The sequence below is a fragment of the Protopterus annectens genome, chromosome 4.part0, assembly GCF_019279795.1.
Source record: "Protopterus annectens isolate FY-2018-M chromosome 4.part0, PAN1.0, whole genome shotgun sequence".
In the NCBI taxonomy this organism is placed as follows: domain Eukaryota; kingdom Metazoa; phylum Chordata; order Ceratodontiformes; family Protopteridae; genus Protopterus; species Protopterus annectens.
In genome coordinates, this window is record NC_056733.1 from 619,044,397 (window position 1) to 619,066,896 (window position 22,500).

At 43.8% G+C, this 22,500-nt stretch overlaps 1 protein-coding gene across 1 annotated transcript in view; it reads left to right on the forward strand.

The window, feature by feature from the left end:
- Positions 1-22,500, forward strand: part of SBNO1 (strawberry notch homolog 1) — a gene marked incomplete in the record, with an annotated part of 3,303,179 nt that overhangs the window by 555,887 nt on the left and 2,724,792 nt on the right. Inside the window, 1 exon segment of the mRNA XM_044068578.1 lies at positions 7,375-7,478. Coding sequence (XP_043924513.1) covers positions 7,375-7,478 — 104 coding nt within the window.

Sequence of the window (22,500 nt, forward strand, 5' to 3'; positions counted from 1 at the left end):
GTCACTACCAGAATAAAACTTTCTTCACTCTTCCCCCTGTTGGACTGTGTATTATTTTTCAGGTGCTTGTTTAATTAGTGTACCTCCTCCACACAGAATTTTACTATTTAAGGTTCAGAACTTGCCACAATCACTGTTCCCTCTGGATACTGTGACATGAAGTACACAGGTGACAAATGTCACTGGCTTTGAAAGTGTACCTTATGCAACTTCATTAAACATTTTCACTGGTCCAGTATAAACCCTAAAGGGAATATTGGATTGCTGTTCAAAAGTCTGGTCAGGATGCTGGTGAAAGGTAGACTGGATACAATATAATTATCACTAGTGTACTTTTCTGTATTTATGAAATGACCTTTAATACAGTCATATTAATAATGTATTCAACTGTTTGTTTTAATATAGATGTTCTTCGTTCCACATTGCTGCAGTCCTTACTATTGGGTAGTCCGCTGTCCAGTCGGCCCGAATACCAGAGTATATGGCTGACGTCGGTCAGGGCGCATTAGACTGACGTCAGTACGTCAGGGTACTAATGCGCATGACCGACGTTATATCCTCAGTCTTTTTTGCCGCATGGTCCGATGCAGAAGCAGTTTTGCGAGTGCAGGTTGGCGTTCTGAAATATTTCCGAAGCCGGAGTTTCAGACCGAATCAGAGTTGGCTAAGTACCCCGTTGGGGAACATTTTGGTTTTTCTTGCCTCAGTATTTAACCGGATGTCAGAAAAAGTGAATAACTGTATTTCTTGTGGGAAACAGATACCTCATAGGGATTACCATACCTTGTGTATACCTTGTTTAGGGCCTGAGCACGGACGTTGTTGGATGCCGCTCTTGTGCTAGGTTTAACAAACGCACTATTAAGAGGCGGTTAGACTGTGCCAGGTTAGTGTTTGGGAAGCGTTGCAATTATAAAATGCCGCCGGATGCTCCGCCCGCTTCGGCCCAAGAAGCGCAAGGACAAAACAGCGAAGCCTAGGGTTGCTGAACCGGCAGTCACGGACGACGGTTCTTTAGAAGGCTCAGTGGAGCCAGAGGTTTTGCCAGGAGTTTCTTTGGAGTCTCAGGCAGAGACTTTACTGTTACAGGATGTGCCTTCTCAGGAGGTAGGCCAGGCTGAGGGGCTTCTCAGGTAACTGTTCTTTCCTCTCTTCCCAAGGTAGTTAGAGCCTCTCCTTCTGTTGCCAAAACTTCTTTGAGAGGTAGGCCAAGTTCAGCTTCAGTGGGGGCTTCTCCTAGCATTTCAGGTTCTGTGCCTAAGAAACATATGCTTAAAATGGCAGAAGATTTGATTACTATGATTAGAGGTTCTATGCCCCTCCTGATAAGAGGCCTAGGGTGGAACCGAGTTTGATAGTTTTGAACAGTGTTCAGAGGCTTCTGAGTCTTCTGGAAGATTTGCAGGAGTATCCTCCTTATTCTGATTCTGATGTGGATGATTCCACTCCTACAGCTTCTCCTCCTGAGGATTTCTCATTTTCAGAGACTCTGCATTCCATGAGGGAGCACTTTAAATGGGAAGGCCAGGATTACTCTGATTCCAGGAAAAGGCTTAGGAATTCTTGTTTTGCCCCAGCATAGGCCCTTAGCTATACCTCCTGTGTTGAATGTGGTGGAAGATGTTTTTGCAGAGGCTTCCCTGAACCCTGATTCTTTGCCTCCTGCTCCTGTTAAACCTGATAGGTACTATAGGGTGCCTGAAGCTCATAAGTATCTTTTAAGAGTCCTAGGGCAGACCCGAAACTGTTTCTCAGGGACCTAAAGGTGTTAAGGCCTCTGTGGTTAAACCCCTGTTCCCACTGATAAAGAGGCACGGGCTTTGGATAGATGGGGAAAGAAAGTGTATACTTCTTCCACTTTAGCCATGAGGGCGTTGAATTGTCAGTTTCACATGCTTAAATATCAAAATTATCTCCTTTCACAACTGAAATCTAAGGTGGATGCTTTGGCGGAAGGTATTGAGTGTAAAGAGTTGCTGGATTTAGTTCATGTGTCTGAACAAGTGGGTAAGCATTCTTTGCAATGTGGTTTTGATGCTGTACAGGCCTCCTCGAGGGTGGCTGCCACTAGTTCTGTTCTTCGCAGGCATGCCTGGTTGAGGGATCAGAATTTAGCTGAGCATGTTAAGACTAGGATTTTGGATGCTCCTTTACAGTCTGATGTGTTGTTTGGTTCGCCTGTGGAAGCAGTTTTAAAGAAAATGGAGGACAAAGCTAAGTCTATGCAAACTGTTAAAGATTTTTGCAGGTGCAGCCACCAAGTTTAGTAGAAATTGGCCTACTAAGGGATGGACATATCCTGCTTATGATTCCCAGTCTAGGGGTAGGTCTAGACGTGGTAGGGGCAGAGCTCAAGGTTTTTAGGCCTAGAACAGGGAGCTCACCTGCTCAGACTTGTGGTGAGGGCAGGGGTCAGCCTTTTCGTAAACAGACCCAATGACCTGCCTTTTCAGCTGCCAGTACATTCGCGCCTGGCAGCTCCTTTGGGAGGAAGACTGTCTCTTTTCAAAGGAAATTGGGATTTAATTACTCAAGACAGATGGGTGTTGGATATCATTCACCACGGTTACAGGTTTTATTTCCATACATTGCCCCCTTTCAAAGGCATGCCAGATGTTCCTCCTCCACAAAGGAAAGAGGCTCACAAGCAAATTTCTCTGTTACTCCAAATAGGGGCCATTCAGCCAGTCCCTGTATCAGAAAGGGGCCTAGGATTTTATTCTCGCCTGTTCCTAGTACCAAAGAAGGGGAACACGTGGAGACCAATTTTGGATTTCTCTCCTCAACACTTATCTGGACATTCCCAAATTCAAAATGTTGACGTTACAACAGCTTTTACCTCTGCTGGGCAAAGATCACTGGATGGTAACTTTAGATCTCAAGGAAGCTTACCTTCATGTGCCTATAAGACTAAGTTGCAGGAAGTATCTGCGTTTTCGAGCTGGAAATTCTCATTATCAGTTCTCTGCATTGCCCTTTGGCTTATCTACTGCGCCCAGAGTATTCACAAAGGTTCTGGCTCCAGTGATAGCTTACTTCAGGCTAAAAGGAATTCAAATCTATCCTTACTTGGACGACTGCCTGATTCTGGCTCAAGAAAAGGAAGACCTTCTACAGCATCTGGAATATGTTATAGCAGTGCTAAGATGCCTAGGGTATTCTGTGAACGAAATAAAGTCCAGTCTAGTACCCTCTCAAGACATGTGCTTTCTGGGTGTGAGACTGAATACAGCAGCCCAGATGGCCTTTTAACCCCGGACAAACAAAAGAGTCTATCACTTTACTTCCATCAACTATCTCATCAGTCCGTGCTGACTGCAAGGACAGTCCTTCAAGCATTAGGGTTCATGGCATCTTGTATTCTGGTGCTTCCCAATGCCAAACTGCATATGAGGAAGCTACAATGGTATCTCAAAATGTATGGACACAGCACTGCCAGGATTTGGACACTGTCATTCAAATAATACCTTGCCTTCAAAAAGAATTTTTGTGGTGGGCTCAGGAATGTCACCTAAACAAGGGACTCTCTGTGACCCGGCCAGAGGCGAGTCAGATTTTAACGACAGATGCCTCGGACATTGCTTGGGAGCTCATCTAAATGGAAAGTGGATACAAGACAAGTGGCCTGCCAGACTACAGCATCTACATATCAACATGAAGGAGATGTTAGCAGTCCAGTTTGCATTAATGGCTTTCAAGGAGTTACTTCTTCCAGGGCAGGTGTTGATTCTAACAGACAACACAACTGTCATGTGGTACATCAACAAGCAAGGGGAACACATTCTTATCCTCTATGCAGGCAAGCAATGATTTTATGGGAGACTGCGCTAAGCTTGCAACTAACTCTTCAGGCAAGGTTTCTGCCGGAGCACAGAACTCCTTAGCAGATGTGTTAAGCAGACAAATCATGGATCCCCACGAGTGGAAACTGGATCTTCATGTATTTCAGAAATTGACAGTGTCATGGGGAACTCCAGACATAGATCTGTTCGCTTCTCCACTAAACCACCAGCTGCCAAAGTTTTGCACAAAGGGGTTTCATCACACAGCTTGGAAAGTGGATGCTCTGTCTTTCAGTTGGAAAAACCTTCATGTGTATGCCTTTCCACCTCTGCCTCTTCTTCCAAAGGTGCTATTAAAAGTCAGACAAGACAAGCCAAGGATGATTTTGATAGCTCCAGATTGGCCTCGGCAACACTGGTACCCACTACTAAGGAGTCTGGTAAGGAAGCCTCCATGGCCTTTACCCTTGATTCCTCATTTGTTATCTCAGAAGGACGGTCATCTGCTCAATGTCAAGCTTCACTCTTTTCATCTAACAGCCTGGCATATTCTGTGTTGAAACACAGCAGGTTTCAACTTCCTCAACAAGTTTTAAATGTGATTATGGAAGCTAGAAGACCTAGTACAAGGAAAGTGTACGCAGAAAAATGGAAGAGATTTTTATTTTGGAGTACAGCAAAGAATTTGGAGATTTCTGAGCCTAATTTGAGTGTGGCTCTTCAATATCTTACTGAGTTATTGGACAAAGGTTTGTCCTTCTCTTCCATTAAGATTCATGCTGCAGCAATTTCAGCTCACTATGATTGTGACCCACCATTGTTTTCGTGATCCTTTGTTCAAGCAGTTTCTTAGAGGGCAAAGAATATAAGACCCCCACGTAGAGCTCCTACTCCTGCTTGGGATCTCAATTTTGTGTTGGAAAAACTTACTCTACAACCTTTTGAGCCTGCGGCTACTGCTGAATTGAAATACTTGTCATGGAAGACTGCTTTTCTGTTGGCTATTACTTCTGCAAGAAGGGTGTCTGAGTTGCAGGCCCTTATGGCAGTAGAGCCCTTTTGATTTTCCATAAGCATAGGGTATCATTACGCACTAATCCTTCCTTTATGCCTAAGGTGGTTTCTAGTGTGGCTTTAAACCAAACTATTCATTTGCCTACTTTTTATGCAGACCCCCAAAATAAAGGGGAAAAGATTTTGCACACTTTAGATGTACACAGGCAATTGCGTTATTATTTAAGCAGGACTAAGGATTTTAGGCAGTCTCAGCAGTTGTTTGTTTCTCTTGCTTTGAGTTCGCAGGGCAAGCCTGTGTCAAAACAAACTATTTCTAGGTGGATTGGGTTTTGCATTGCATTTTGTTATTCCCATCATGGCAAGGAGATTCCAGCTGGGATTAGGCCTCATTCCACTAGGGCTACTGCCACTTCAACAGCATTTCTAAGGGGGGTGGCAACTAAGGATATTTTAGAGGCAGCTACTTGGAGTTCTGTGCATACTTTCTCTAAGCATTATCACCTTCCTATCTACTCTAAGTCTAGGGCTGGTTTTGCCACAGCTGTTTTGCAAGGCATGTTGTCAGCTCCTACTTCTTTATGATTTGCCAGCCTCCCTTACCTCTGCTTTGGGATTCTACCCAATAGTAAGGACTGCAGCAATGTGGAACGAAGAACATAGTACAGTTTTGTACCTACCATAAATGTAGATGTTCGAGGATCCACATTGCTGCAGTCCAATTTCCCTCCCTCCTTCCCCTCTGTGTTTAGGGGTGGTTGTGTAGGTGAGGTTATATGCTGATATTTTTGTATATATTGTACATATTTTTGGTGCAGGTATTTTGGGCCTTGTCTTTTTAGGGTCTTCTGACATCTGGGGCAAGAAAAGACTGAGGATATGACGTCGGTCATGCGCATTAGTACCCTGACGTACTGACGTCAGTCTAATGCGCCCTGACCGACGTCAGCCATATACTCTGGTATTCGGGCCGACTGGACAGCGGACTACCCAATAGTAAGGACTGCAGCAATGTGGATCCTCGAACATCTACATTTATGGTAGGTACAAAACTGTACTTTTCTGCCACTGCTCCATTGTTTGTAACTTAAGCATCATGTAATTGTTGAGCAATGTTTTACATTGATTGTTTTTAAAGTCTTTGAGCATAATTTCAGTTTAACTACTCATTCCCTCATTCTCAGGTTACCCACTTAATTGAATTTAGGGTTACAGTAGCTATCCGCCATCTATTCAGTCACAGAAGACAAGGTGGAGACAGCAAAACTAAACAGTGCAACATTTATTCACAGGATGTGCATGCACACTTGTACAGTACACACAATTGTGGGCAGTATGGAAGATTGCCACTTCATCTGTGGTAGGACTATTTAAATGTTGAAGGAAACAGGACCTAAGTAAAATCCCATGCAGACACAGGAAGGAAATGAAGGCTCTGCACAGGTGGCAAGCAAGCCAAAAGTGGAACCTGAAGGACCAAACATTACAGTTTCATAGCTGAGTAGAGTTGCTGAAGTCAGTGAAGCCTAACAACTTAAGTTTAGCCTGATGGTAACCTTCTCTGTACACCTTGAGTGTTCATTCTAAGGGACTGATAAGAGTTTTACTACTCACACAGACACGTAGCACAATTCTTATGAAAGAATGCCACATTGTTTGGGAAGCTCTTTCAGTTTAGTTGTGTAATTCTTGGTGGTCAGTTACACTTAGAGATTTTTGCTATAGGTGAATTCTGAAAAGTGATGTATATTTTGATAATTTACTGCATTATTTTTTACAAATAAAATGCATTTCAGATTGCCATTATATGGAACCCACTGTACCTGCCATTAGTCCTATGCAGAGTTATGTTTTACTGGGTTAATGTTCTAAATGTTCTTTGTAATGTAGTATATAGTTAGTGCAATGGTAATACATACTTGGTGTGCATACCTTTCAGTCAATAGGTATGCCAAGGTCTCTCTCAAATAGTTGACTTTGACAGGCGAGTAATAGTGTTAAGATTTTGCATTTGTAAAATTGTGAAACTGCTCTTTCCAACTGCTGGTTTTCTCTGCCAGGTATCAGAACAATGACAATCATTGTTTACACCTCTTGTGTGTATGCAAACAATTGCTACTTGAACCAGAACAATCAAAAAGCATAATGGATACACAATTTGCTTGCTATCTGAAATTCCTTTTCAGATGGCCTAGGCCAAATAGTTGCAGCATTATACTCGACATACTCAATGTAAACACAATTTAACATGCAATGAAAGCTTCCTTCTTGACATGGTGCGCTGTACCCTAAAATATTGATACTGAAATACTGACAAGCTTCATAGAGATTAAAGCTTTGACGACTTTAATGATTTTATATACAAATTTATTCACATGTTTTAAACTTGCTAACAATCGAAGCAAACATGGATAAGATTGCAGGATGTTTTGTGTATTTTGTTTTAACATGTTTGCTAGTGTTATATTGGTTAGTAGAGTGCTATTTTGTCTTGTGTTTGTATCACATCTTGGGAATTTTAAGTAAAATATATAATAAATATTTGTATAGTGATTGGTACTTGTTTTCCCTTTTCTAGCGGAGCTAAGCAATGGAACTTTGAAGAAGGATGTTTCCAGTAAAGAAATGCCTCGTATATGGGTTAGTGATGACTTAAAGATGAGAAGTTTTTCTCCCAGTCTTGTAAGTATTTTGCTCATAAGAGTAATAACTAGGAGATAAAGTATATTCATTGTTGGTATTTTAGTATATTTAAAGTAAAATATCATGGTGCTTATTAGTTTGTGTATAGAAAGCATTGCAGTAGAAGGGGCAGTTTCAGAAGAACAGAATTCATGTTGAAGTTTTGTTAGATTTCTACATTTGTATGTATTGTATCTGAATTTTAGTACAGTAGCTTTAGAGATTTAAATGCATTTGCAAAGATTGTAATGGTTTGTATCCAGAAATCAGTTAATCATGTCATCCTCTTGCATGTCATTCTTAGAGTTTGTTTGCAAAAGAGATTTGAGCCATGGTCACCTACTGTTAGAGGAAGCTCAAGGTTTGCATTGAATGATCTGTGGCATATTTTAAAGGTTACTATTACGTAAGTAGGACAGCAGTAGAGTCCTCATGTGTGAGCGGTTACCTTCAGAGACTGGAGTTTCGGGAGAATGTACAGAAGTCTTGTTTGACTCCTCACAGGATTGTTTTGCTGAGATGTGTCCTAAGTACCTCAGTTTTTGTACTTTCCTGTGGGAAAACTCTTTGAAACGAAGTATGTAGAGACTAGCCATGTTAGCCTAGGGGATATAGTTTTTAAGCTCAGTCTTATTCTGCAAACAATTTGCATCCCTTCAGAAAAACATTTTGTGGCAGACAAGTGAGCAGGATCAGGGCAATACCATCACAAAAGGAAATTAAACCCTGGTCCTCAAGGAATTGCTTCAGCAGCGGTGAACACGTCTGAAAGATCTGTTCATCTCCATTTACAACAAACTGGCAAAAGAAAAAGCTGCAAGAAGTTCTTGAGCAGATGCATTTTCATTTCCTTTGACAGGAATTTACCTGTATGCTTTTCTACTCTTTCCACTAATTTCCAGAGTAATTCTGAAGGTTCAGAAGGACTCTCCAAAGGTTGTTGTGGTGACTTCGTTCTGGTCCAGGCAACAGTGGTTTTCTTTACTTTTGGAAATGGCCGAGGGCAATTTACACAAATGTCTTCAGACTTGGACCTACATAGGCAAGACTGTTGGGGGGGTGATCCACCCCAACTTAAAACAACTTCAGCCAACTGCCTGGATAGTTTTAGTGGCTTTTAAGCATATATTTCCTGAGGATGTGCAACAGGCATTAAAAGATGCAAAAAAAAAAAAAAAATTCTAGGAAATCGTGTTAAATTGAAAAGATGTTCTATTTGGCACCAAGGCAAAAGAACCAGCACCTTTGTAAGGCTGGCATTTCTCTGGTTCTACAATTGTGCCAGTTGTACTGTGGCTTGTCCTACTCCACTATTAAAGTTCATTTGTTGGCCATTTCAGAATGTCTGCCCACATATCCTCTCCTTTCAGTGCATGCCTTTGTTAAAATGTATTCTAAATAGAGCATTGCTTACCAGGCCTCTTAGAAAATGTGTGGCTCCTCTTTGGAATCTCAACTTTGTTTTAAAGAAATTAACTTTCTGTATTTGCACCAGCTTATCCGGCTGTTTTGAGGTTCTTCACATTAAAGCAGTGTTTGCTTAGACTTTTGTAGATGGCTTGCTTATCCTTGCAGAGTCAGTGTCAGGAATTTCTCATTTGAGTGATGGATCCCTTTCACAGACTGGAGTTCAGGAGAACAGACGAAGTCTTGCTTGCTTTTTGAGGCATCTTCTGGAGATCTCATTTCAAAACTTTTTTTACCAAATTGTGGTCAGTCGACCTCATTCATTTTTCTGCAAATATTGGGGATTCTTGTAGAACTAATTCTCCTTTTATGCTTAAAGTGGTGTCTGACTTTACTTTGATCCAAGCTCTCCATCTCCCTGGCTTTTTTCCAAACCTGAAAACCGGCGAAAGTATAATTTGTATTGTAGATTTAAACTTTGCTATTTCTTTGACAGAAGTAATCTTCAAGCTCTGTTAACTTAAAGGTAGGAAAAAAGGACAAACTGTCCAAGCAGGCTATTTCCATATAGTCACATGCTGTTATCTTCTGTAGGTTCATAGGTAAGTGCTAGACTGGCTGTCGTGCAACATTTTAAGCCTAGGAAATTTTCCCTTTTGTTCTCAAAATAACTTCTCATTTGGTTATAGATTGGCTTTATCCATTGCATTGTTGCTAATAATATTACTCCTAATGAGAATAACTGGGATCATACCTTAGATAATATAAGGGGACCCATGCATGGGCTAAAACATTTAAGAAATGTTCTTTGTGTTTCACTGTTGCAGTCATCATGCGTGGGGTTATTCCTGCTGTGGTAGCCCTTGGCCAGCTGGAATACCAGAGTCAGTGTTTTTCTGCGGTGGCTACAGTCGCTTGTAGTCAGACGTCAGGTCGTCAGTGCTATAAAGCAAGGCAACTGACGTCATTACATCAGTCTTTCTTGCAGTGGAGCCCATAGCAGAAGCAGTTTGCACGAGTTCTGGTCGGTTGCTACCAGAGTTTGAATTATAGCTGAAAATGTCTTGTGAAGTACCCTGTTGTGGACCCTTTTTTCTTGCAGTAACCGATATCAGAAAAAGTTAATTGTCTTCCTTGTGGAATGCAGATCCCACACCAAGACTTCCATTCTGACTGCGTTACTTGTTTAGGCCCATACCACGCCATCCCCCGTTGCCGGTTCTGTGCCCTCTTTTTAATGAGCGCCATTCATAGTAGAGCTCTTATTGTAGACCGTTATTTTCATGTTCAGTCTTCGCATTTCAATATGGCGTCAGTCAGCCAACAATCCATGGACATTCTGAAAAATGCAGAGATGATAGACCACACAAGGCTAAGCCTTCAGACAACTACCACTAAGCAGGCTGTCAGTTCTCCGGAATTCAGTGAGGCTATTTCGCAGCCCCTGATGCCAGATTCGGTATCTACGCAGGCTTCTACAGAGACCCTTTCAGAGTCCGGTATGCCGCAGAAATCTTCGTCTTCTGAGCCTTTGGCTGTCTCTACCTTAGTTGGGTCAGGAGTACCTATGCAGGCACCAGCTTCCGAGGAGGCCCTTTGCACTACCGAATCTAGACAAAAAAACAGCGCCTTCTCATCCAGCTACCATTTCTCTCAGACAGGATTCTCTCAGGCCGGGAAGCCAGGCCACTCCCAGAAAATCTGCTTCTAGCCTCCATCTTGCTCCTGCTCCACCACCCCAAGGACAAATTCTTAAAATGGCGGAGGATCTCGTCTCCCTTATCTGGGGTAGTCAGGCCACAACTTCTAAAAGGAAAATGCACCCTTCTCCAGAAATTGACAGAACAGGGTTCTGAGGAATCTGACTATTCAGATTTTGAAGAGGCTCTGCAACCTCTGACTGCTTGAGGATTCAGAGGAATCCATCCCTTTTGCCTCCCCTCTAGAGGACCTTTCCTTCTGGAAAACTCTTCACAGTCTCTGGGAACATTTCCAATGGGAATCTCAGGACTTCCCCCAGTCTAAGAAAAGACTTAGAGTTTCTGGACCTGCCCCAGCACAGATCCCTGACCATTCCCCCTATTTTAGAAGTGGTGGATGATGATTTCCATGAATCCAGCTTTGCCCCTGACACAATCCCACCTGCTCCCAGTAAGCCTGACTGGTATTAGAGTACCGGATTCTCACAAATACCTGTACAGAAATTCTGCTGTAGACCCAGAGGCCATTACACAGGGGCCTAAAGGAGTGAAGACTATTTCTGCCAAGAATCCTATTCCTTCTGATAAGGATTCCAGAGCTCTGGACAGATGAGGTAAAAAAAAAAAAGTACACACCTCCGCAACCTTAGCAATCAGAGCACTCTGTTGTCAGTTACATACGTTAAAATATCAGCAGCACACTTTGGAACTATTATGAGAAAAGATTTCTACCTTTCCTGACTGTGTCAATTCAAAAGAGTTAGCAGATTTACTGCACTCTGTCAAATGGCCAAACACTCCTTGCAACTCTGGATATGATGCCCTAGAAGCCTCTAGTAGGGCAGCAGTGTCAAGATCGGTCAAACATGCATGGCTGAAGGAACAACCTCTCCCTGATCATGTGAAGTCTAAAGTTATTGATGCACCCCTGGATAAGCAGCGCTTGTTTGGAGTAAAAGCAGAGGAGGTGCTTAAAAAGATTGAAGACCAAGCAAAATCTATGCAAACAGTAAAAGATTTCTTTCAGGATCAACCTCCCGGGTTTAGCAGGAACTTTCCCTCTAAGCATTGGTCCTTTCCTGCACCCAGCAGACAGGGCCAAGGTAAGCCCCGCAGGGACAAGACCAATCCAGGCCCTTATCCCAGGGCTAGCAGAGTAGCACAGTGGACCACTTTGCCCCAAAGGCAGGGAGTTCTAAGCCTCCCTTCTATAGCAAAAACTCACAATGACTCCCCCTCCGCCATCTGCCCTCACTGCATTCACCAAAAACTAGGAGGAAGGCTCTACCTCCTCAAAGAAAATTGGCTTTCTGTAACAAAGGACCAGTGGGTCTTAAAAGATAATTTTTCAGGGATACAAATTCTTCAGCAAACTCTCAATTCCAAGAGGGTACCCAGACTTGCCTCCAAATCAGTAGACAGAGGCATTGGAACAGGTCCAAACTCTCATACTCCAGGGGGCAGTAGAACCTGTTATGTAGTTCGTGTAGAACACAGCCTGGGATGTTGTCAGGTTCCATGGATGCTGTGTTCTTGGCTTTGGAGAGTGTTTTTACCTGTGCAGCCGTGATTGCAGGAACTTTGCATTCTTCCGGTATAGAGATGGGCTCTTTAGGGAGTGAGAGGAGGGGGTGAAGGTAGCACTGAACCTATCTGCCAGGAAGATGGCAATATCAGTTGGTTTTGTATATTTAGTGCAATTGTACTGCAACTCCGAGCAGATCTGAGTGTTACCATTGAGATTCTTGACATAGCTATAGAATGCTCTGTGTTTGTCTTTAGAATCAGTGGCGATTTTTGTTTTTGTAATTAGCTTTGGAGGTTTTTATGAAGGATCTCAGCCTCTTACTGAGGCTGACCAGGGAGTTCCTCCAATCATGGGATTTTACTCTTTTTTTGCAACAGTTTCTTTCATCTGTTTGTTTATGGCAGGGGACCACCAGATTGGCTTCCTTTTTTTGGAGGATAGCATCTTGGTTTTGTTACGGATAGCAGGATCCATGCACTCGTGTAAGTGCTCACAAAGTGCATTTGTGTAGGATTCAGCAGTTGTACCTCTATTGTCCATCTGCATGGGTGTCGTGAAGTTTTCCACTTCTGTCTTAAGCGTGAAGTTGGTTTTGGAGAAATTTTTTTACGGTGGTTTCCTTAATGGGGAGTGGGGGCGGGATGTGGATGTCTATGCTGATTAGCTTGTGGTTGGATCTGACCAACAAGGAATTGACCTCTTATGTGGAACACTGGTTGCCCATGTTGGTTATGACCGGGTCTAGGATATTGCTGCCCCTGGTGGGGGTGTGCAGAAGTTGATCCAACGTTGAACAAAAGAGTTGGTAGATGAATAGTTTTCCTAGTTAATTTTGGTGTAGTTGAAATCGCCCATTATAAAGGCATTGGGTTGTACCCTAATATTTTCCAGTGTATCAAGAAATGAGGAGTGGGAATCCTGGGGCATGGTGGGGGATATGTAGCAAGTTACAATTTGGATTGTGGTCTTGCCCAGAGTTAGTTGCACTTGGATAATCTCAGATGCATTATGCTGAGCAGCTAGCCTGGAAGAGTGGATATCCTTAATGAATATGGACATGCTTAGTGTTTTGGTCCAGGTTAGGTGGACGAAGGGTGTGGTATGAATTGTAGCCTGGTAATGCAGAGCTGCTCTCTGGAGACTTGAACCAGGTCTCTGTCACTGCACAGATGTCTATATTCTCCATGTTAAGGAGTGCCTTGAGTGAATGCATTTTGAGGTTGACTTGTAGCATTGAGTTAAATTACCCTCAGATTTTGCTTGCTTGTACCTGTTACTGTGGTGAATTTGTCATTTGAACCTTGCCTAAAAAATGATAATATAGGGGTGGGGGAAGAGCCTTAGCCAGTATCCGGAATCCCAAGGGCGACATGTGCAGGCCATCTCTGCCAAAGCATTGTGGTCCATCAATCTTGCCATCCCAGGCAGGCAGATACTGGATCCCCTTAAAATGACACCAGAAGCTTAACCAGTTGTTGAAATCAATCATTTTGTCCTTGTACTGTGGTATCATTCTGGATGATGGCAAGATGGTACTCAGGGCTAGGGTCATACCTGTCTGGGCTACAAGATTGGAGAACTCCATGTCTCTCCATGTAGTGCAGGGAGGTACGTATCTGGTCATTCACAGCAACATGAACAATGACAGTCATATGGGTACTTGATTATCTTCGTGTTTCACTGTTGCAGTCCTATTTGGGTTATCTGTGCCTGTAGGTAGCTTTCAGCCAGCCTGAATACCAGAGTCTTAAGATTTCTGCATTGTATGCTGTTGCTTCTTCCATGACGTCAGGTCGTCAGGGGTATAAAACAAGTAGCCGATGCCATTACACCAGTCTTTCTTGCCGTGCGGTGTCCGAAGCAGAAGCAGTTCACAAGTGCTGGTCGGCAGACTCCTGAAATTTTCATTTTTCGAGTTTCAGACCTGAAGTCTTTTAAAAGATAAATACCCTGTTTGGGATCCTCTTTTCTTGCTGTAACAGATGTCTGAAAAAATTAATAATTGTCTTGCCTGTGGAAAGCAAATACCTCACAGAGATTTTCATTTTTACTGCGTCAGCTGTTTAGGCCCAGACCACGACGTCCCTCGCTGTGTTGGTGCCTTGTTCAACGCCCAAACTATTCGTCATCGAGCAATTTCTGTAACTAAATTCTTTCGCTGTCAATCTCCATGCTCCGAAATGGCTTTGGTAAGCCATCTGACTACCGATCTTCAGAAAAAACTAAAGGATAAAGACAGACCGCATAGGTCCAAGGCTGCCGGCGATGCTAATAAGCTAGTCGCCTGTCCACCAGTGCTCTGAGGTGCTTTTGCAGCCCCTGATACCTGCTTCTACAGATTCGTTGGCCTCTACTGAGACCCATTCGGAGTCCAGTATGCTGCGAGATGCTTCTTCGACTATGGAACCTGCGGATGTCTCTACCTTGGATGGGTCCAGAGCCGCTGTGCAGGCACTGGCTTCTGAGGGTGTATTCAGGCCTTCCGATTTTCATATTAAACAGACTTCCTTTCAAACCAAAAATTCCAAATTTCTCAGGCGTGAAGTTCGCACTACGCCCAGGAAACCGATGACCAAAGCGCATTCTCAGGCTCGCATGCCACAAAAACAAATGAATAAAATGACTGAGGACCTCGTTACTTTAATTAGGGGAAGTCTGCTTTCCCCCTCAAAAAGACCCAGAACTGATTTTCTTTCCGATTCATCTGATCAGGAATCTGCTAACTCTGATCCTTCTGATTTCCAGGACATTCCGTTATCTACTTATGAGGATTCTGATAGAGGATTCTTTCCCTCTGCTTCCCCTCCAGAAGATTTTTCCTTTGGTGAAACCCTGCACACCCTTGGAGAACATTTCTGCTGGGAGAGCCAGGACTACTCCCAGTCCAAAAAGAGACTCAGGGAATTTTTAAGCTTGCCTCAGCACAGGCCTCTAGCTATCCCTCCTGTTCTGGAAATTGTAGATGTCTTCCTGGAATCCAGCCTTACTCCTGATACCTTGCCTCCAGCTCCCAGGAAACCTGACAGGTAATATAGAGTGCCGGACTCCCACAAATTCCTTTTTAGGAATTCTACTGCGGATCCAGAGACCATTTCCCAGGGACATTAAGGCTACAACTGCCAAAAATCTTAATCCTTCAGGCAAGGATTCCAGGGGTTTAGACAGATTGGGTAAAAAGGTATACACCTCTGCTAAGCTTGCCGTTAGGGCTTTAAATTGCCATTTCCATATGTTAAAGTATCAGCAGCATATTATGGAGCTAATTAAACAAAAAATGTTGCTGATTCCTGATTGGCAGAACAGAGATTTACAAGAGTTAATGCATTTTGCTAACCAAGATGGTAAACATGCTTTGCAATGTGGGGCATCTTGCAGGGCTGCTGTCATGGGGTCTGTTCTTGGAGGACATGCTTTGCTTAAGGAACAGAACTTGCCAGATCATATCAAAGCAAAATTACTGGATGCACCATTAAATCAAGAGCGTCTATTTGGTGGTAAAGCATAAGTCCTCCTCAAAAGAATGGAGGAGAAAGCTAAATCTATGCAAACTGTTAAAGATTTCTTACAAGTGCAGCCACCTAGATTCAGTAGGCATTGGCCTTCAAAAAAAATATTACTTTCCAGTCCCTTCCAGGTCTTCAGTCCAAGCCCAGGGGCAACAGACAACCAAGACTTCAGTCTCAGGTTATGCACAGATCTAAGCAATGAAGTGCTCCCACGTCCAAAACTGAGTAATAAGCCACCATCCTATGGTAAAATTGCACAGTGACTTATCCTTTACTCCTCCAAGCCTTGACCAAGTACTTGCAACTTTAGGAGGGAAACTAGCACTGCATGCTAAAAACTGGCAATACATTACGCAAGACATAAATGGGTCTTAAACATTTGTTTCCCAGGGATACAGATTCCAGTTCCACTCACTCCCATCCATAAGCTGATGGCAAGACCTCTCCCCAAACCAGTGGGCAGAGGCCCAAAAACAAGTACTTTTTCTCCAGTATCAAGGCTATTCAACCTGCCCCAGCAGAAAAAAGGGGTCAAGGTTTTTATTCCAGACTGTTTCTGGTCCCCAGAAAAGAAAACTCTTGGCGTCCTATCCTGGATCTGTGTATTCTCAACACCTTTTTGGTGGTTCCAAAATTCAAAATGCTAACTCTGCAGCAGCTGCTTCCTATGCTAGCCAAGGACTCTTGGCTAGCAACCCTAGATTTAAAAGAAGCTTATCTGCACATCCCCATAAGGGAATATTGCAGGAAATACCTATGCTTCAGAGCAGGCTCTATGCATCATCAGTTCTCTGCACTTCCCTTTGGCTTATCTACTGCACCCATGGTATTCACAAAGTGCCTAGCTTCATCCATTGCATATTGCAGGCAGAGAAAAATTCAAATTTACCCATACTTGGACGATTACCTGATTCAGGCAGACAGTCAGGAATTGCTACTTCAGCACCTGGCATTTGTAGAGAGACTTCTAACTTCACTGGGATACGCCATCAATGAAAAGAAATCACAGCTGGTACCCAGCCAACAGTTTGTATTCCTGGGAGCAAGCTTGAACACAACTTCCCAGATGGCATTCCTCACTCTAGAGAAACAAATTTATTTGACAAACTACTTCAATCTACTGGTCATCAAAACCCAGCTATCTGCAAGAAAAATACTGCAAGCCCTAGATTTCATGGCCTCTTGCATTCTACTATTTCCATAAGCAAGACTGCATATGAGGAAACTTCAGTGGTACCTAAAAAGTCTCTGGTGTCAACATTCTCAGGACCTGGAAACGATTTCTATCATTCCTTGCCTAAGGACAGAGTTCCTTTGGTGGGGAGAGGCCTGCAACCACAACAAGGGACTCCTTTTCACTCTACCCCCTGCCGCCCAAACCCTAACAGACTCCTCAGACTATGCATGGAGGGCCCACATGGCAGGACACTGCATTCAGGGCAAATGGAACCCAAAGCAATTGCACCTGCATACCAATCAAAAAGAAATGGTAGCTGTACAGAATGCTCTGACAGCTTTCAAATGCCTTGCTCTTCTAGGACAACTATTGGTAAAGACAGACAACACCACAGTTATGTGGTACATAAACAAGCAGGGGGGGGAACCCATTCCTACTCCTCTGCAGACTAGCCATGGTTCTGTGGAACACAGCCTTGAGCAACCAAGTGCACTTAGAAGCTCAGTTCCTGCCAGGCAAACTAAATTCACTGGCAGACCTAAGCAGAAATCTCATGGACCCACACGTATGGAAACTGGAACCCAAAATATTCAAGCTTTTGAGGAACAGGTGGGGAACGCCAGAGGTCGACCTTTTTGCTTCCCCTCAGAACAATCAATTGAGCAAATTTTGCACCATAACTCCCCACAGCCAAGCTTGGAAAGTGGATACCCTGTCCTTCACCTGGGAAAACCTGTCAGTCTGTGCCTTTCCCCCTCTGCCACTCCTTTCGAAGGTTTTACTAAAAATCAAACAGGACAAGCCAAGGACAATCCTGATTGCACCAGACTGGCCACACCAACAGTGGTAACCCTCTTTTGCGCAGTATGACAGTGCTACAACCATGGCACTGCCTCAGATTCCTTTCCTGCTGTTCCAGCAAGCGGACCAGATTCTGCACCCTCCGCTACAGCCCATGAACCTTGCAGCCTGGCTAATCCCCTGAATTCAACACCAGCAACCCTCAGTAAGCAGGTGCTGGATGTCATTCTTGAGGCAAGGAGGCCTAGTACTAGAAAATCCTGTTCGGAAAAGTGGAAAAGATACTGTTCCTGGAGCCAGTCTCCGGGAATGGCCACAACTGTGCCTTGCTTACCTCATATACTAGGTTACTTAACAGAAATGCTCCACAAAGGCCTATCCTTCTCTTCAATTAAGATTCATGCCTCTGCCATCTCAGCTCATTATAATACTGAGCCACCCCTCTTCTCTCATCCTCTGGTAAAACAGTTCCTGAGGGGCCAGAAATTTAAGACCCCCCCAGGAGAGCTCCCACTCCAACCTGGGACCTTAACTTTGTGTTAGAAAAGCTCACGCTTCCGCCCTTTGAACCTGTGGCTACAGCAGAGTTGACATTTCTTTCATGGAAAACTGCATTTCTTCTAGCCATCAGTTCAGCAAGAAGAGTGTGTCTGAATTGCAGGCTCTTACGGCCATTGAACCTTCATCTAACCTGCCGACAGTGTTTCCCTCAGGACTAGCCCATCTTTTGTGCCCAAGGTGTTATCTAGTGTGGCTTTAAACCAGTTCATTTGCCAAACTTTTTCCTAATTCTCAGAATAAAGCAGAAAGGATCCTGCAATTCCCTGGGTGTGCACAGGAAGCTTAGGTTCTATCTGGACAGGGCTAAGTTTCTCAGATAATCTGGCCAGCTGCTAGTCAGCTTTGCTTGCTGCAGGGGCGGAGGGCAAGGCCATTTCATAGCAAACCATTTCTAAATGGATAGCACACTGCATACGTTTCTGCTACAAGCACCATGGAAAACCCACCCCACATGGGATCAGAACTCATTCCCTAGGTCTACATCTACCTCTACAGCATTTTTCAGGGGAGTCCCTACCAGGGACATACTTAAAGCTGCAACCTCGTGCTGTGTGCACACTTTCACCAAGTACTACCACTTGCCTATATTTTCTAAATCCAGAGCTGGATTTGCCCCAGCAGTTTTACAGGGCCTGATTGCCAGCCCTAATGCTTCATAACTACCTCCACCCTTCCTTAGCTTTGGGAATCAACCCAAATGTAATGACTGCAACAGTGAAACACGAAGAACATAGTACAGTTGTGTACACTTTACACTCTAACATCTACATGTTGCAGTCTTGGATGTTCTGTTTCACTGTTGCAGTCATTACACTTGGGTAATCTGCCTGCAGGTTGCCTTCAATTGGCCTGATTAACAAAGTATTGGGTCCTGCGTCAGTTGCTGTCCCTTCTTCCATGACGTCAGGTCATCAGGGGTATAAAACATGCAGCCGATGCCATTACATCAGTCTTTCTTGCTGGGCAGTGCCCAAAGCAGAAGCAGTTAGCAAGTGCTCGTCGGCAGACTCCTGAAATTTTCATTTTCAAGTTTCAGAACCAAAGTCTTCAACTTAAAGCCAAGTACCCCATGGGGGAAAGCAATTACCTCAAAGATTTTCATTCGTACTGTATTCCTTGCCTAAACCCTGACCACAACGTACCTTGCTGTCGGTTTTGTGCTTTATTTAATCAATGCACTATCCACAGTCAGTATATTTTTGCCTCTAAATATTTCGGTTCTTGGTTTAATTATCCAGAAATGTTGTCTGTTAGCCATCTGACTACCGGGATTCCGAAAAAACGCAAAGATGAAGACAGGCCGCCGAGGTCCAAAACTGCAGACAACGCTTCTAAGCCAGTCGACAGTTCGACAGTACTCAGTGATGTGCTTTTGCAGCCCCCGATACCTGCTACTTCTGATTTGCAGGCCTCTAGTGAGACCAATTCGGAGTCTGGTATGCCGCGAGATACTTCAACTATGGAACCCGCGGATGTCTCTACCTTGGATGGGTCCGGAGCCGCTGTGCAGGCACCGGCTTCTGAGGGTATATTCAGGCCAACGCACTTGCATATTAAATCGAAGCCTCCTTCATTACTAAGGCCTAAATCTTGATCCATGTCTAAAAAAATGACGCCCAGGCCACATGCTCAGACCCCTATGCCTAAAAAACAAATGATAAAAATGGCTGAAGATCTAATAACTCCAATCAGGGTTAGTCACCCCCCCCCCCTCCAAGAGGCCTAGGGCTGAGCTTGATTATGACTCTTCTGATCAGGATTCTGTTTCTTCTGATGACCTGGATTCATCTTTACCTACTTTTGAGGATTCTGATGCAGAGGATTCTGTTCCCTCTGCTTCCTCTCCGGAGGATTTTTCTTTTGGAGAAACCTTACATACTTTAAGGGAGCATTTTCACTGGGAAAGCCAGGAATTTTCTGATTCAAAAAAGTGGCTTAGGGATTTCCTTCTACCTCAGCATAGGTCTTTGGCTATACCTTCTGTACTAGACATTGTTGTTTTCTCAGAATCCAGTTTGGCCCCCGATTCCCTGTCCCTAGTAAACCTGACAGATACTACAGGGTTCCTGAGTCCCACAAGTTACTTTTCAAAATCCCGTTGCAGATCCTGAGACTATTTCTCAGGGGCCCAAGGGCATTAAGGCTTCTGCTGTAAAAGTCTTACCCCTTCTGATGGAGTCTCCAGGGTGCTGGATAGATGTGGTAAAAGGTTTATACTTCAGCAACCTTGGCAATCAGAGCTTTAAACTGCCAATTTCATATGTTAAAATATCAGCAACATGTCATTGCACTGCTTAAACAGAAAATGATGTTGATTCCTGACCGTGTGGAAGATTTACAGGACTTAATGCATTCTGCTGAACGAGTTGGAAAACATACTTTGCAATGTGGTTTTGATTCTTTAGAGGCCTCTTGCAGAGCTGCTGTTACTGGGTCTGTGCTTAGAAGGCATGCTTGGCTTAAGGAGCAATCTTTGCCTGATTGTGTTAAAGCTAAATTGTTGGATGCTCCTTTAAATCAGGACCACCTGTTTGGGAACAAGACTGAAAAAGTTCTTAAAAAGATGGAAGATAAAGCTAAATCTATGCAAACTGTTAATGATTTTTGCAAGTGCAACCTCCTAGATTTAGTAGGCATTGACCTACTAAGAATTGGTCCTTTCCAGCCCCTTCCATGTCTTCTCAAGCCAAACTCAGACACAGCAAAAACCCCAGGTTTCAGTCCCAGGGGAGACTCAGAACTAAGCAGTGGGGGGCCTCCACTTCCAAATCTGGGAATAACAAGACACCCCCCTATGGTAAACAGTCTCAATGACTTCCTTTTAAAATTTCCAAGCACTTATCTTCTGACCGCTCCTTTGGGGGTGAAGATTGCTCTTCGTGCAAAGAACTGGGAACTCATAACCCAGGACAAATGGGTTTTAAATATAGTGTGACAGGGATACAGATCTCATTTCAACACGTTGCCAACACCAAATGGGTGGCCGGACCTGCCCCAAATCAGTGGGCAGAGGCTCCAAAGCAAGTACTTTCCCTTTTAAGCATGGGGGCTATTCACCTGGTAGCAGAAGAGGAAAAGGGACAAGGTTTCTACTCCAGGCTTTCCATGATACCCAGAAAAGACAAATCATGGTGTCCAATCCTGGACCTATCTACTGAAAACACCTTTCTGGAGATTCCAAAATTCAAGATGCTGACTCTTCAATTACTTCCTATGCTAGGCAAAGACGCCTGGTTGGCAACACTAGATTTAAGAGGCATACCTGCACATCCCAATCGGGGATTCTTGCAGAAGATACCTACGCTTCAAAGTAGGCTACATGCATTGTCTGTTCTCTGCACTGCCCTTTGGCTTGTGTACTGCACCCAGCATATTTGCAAAGTGCCTGGCTGCAGTTATTGCATTTTGCAGGCAAGGAAGTATTCAAATATACCCATACCTGGATGATTGTCTAATTAAGGCAGAAAACCAGGACATACTTTTGAATCATCTGGCGTTTGTAAAAAGGGTTATAACTTGCCTGGGGTACACCATGAACGAAAATATCACAACTGGTATCCTGTCAACAAATGACATTCCTGGGAGCAAGCTTGAATACAACTTCCCAGATGGCTTACCTTATGCCAGAAAAGCAAATTTATTTGGTAACTTATTTCAAAGAAGTGGCCACACAAACTCTGCTATCTGCATGACAAATACTGCAAGCCTGGGGTTCATAGCCACCTGCATTCTTCTATTTCCATATGTAAGACTGCATATGAGGGAAACTACAGTGGTATCTAAAAAGCCTATGGAGTTGACATTCTCACAGCCTAGAAACAATGATTCCTATCATACCTTGCCTACGTTTAGAGTGCCTCTGGTGGGCAGAAGCCTGCCACCAAAACAAGGGACTACCATTTACACTACCCCCTGCCGCCCAAACCCTAACAGATGCATCAGACTATGCATGAGGGTCTCACCTGGCTGAAGTGCATTCAGGGCAAATGGAACCCATGTCAAATGCACCTGCATAGATTCATAGATAGATTATAGGTTCATAGATTAGTATTAGGCTATCTGCCCTTGCAAGCCACTTTTAAGCCTAGCCAATTATCCCTTGTGAGACTCAAATCCTGCACCTTGTGTTTGTAAGGCAAACACTTTAACCATTAGGCCACCCTCCCAACCCCACTGAAAAAGAAATGTTAGCTGTACAGAATGCTCAGACAGCCTTCAAGGACTACATTCTTCCAGAGAAACTAATGTTAAAGACAGACAACACCACGTTTGTGGTACATAAACAAGCAGGGGGGGGGTACACATTCCTACCCCCTCTGCAGACTAGCCATGGCATTGTGGA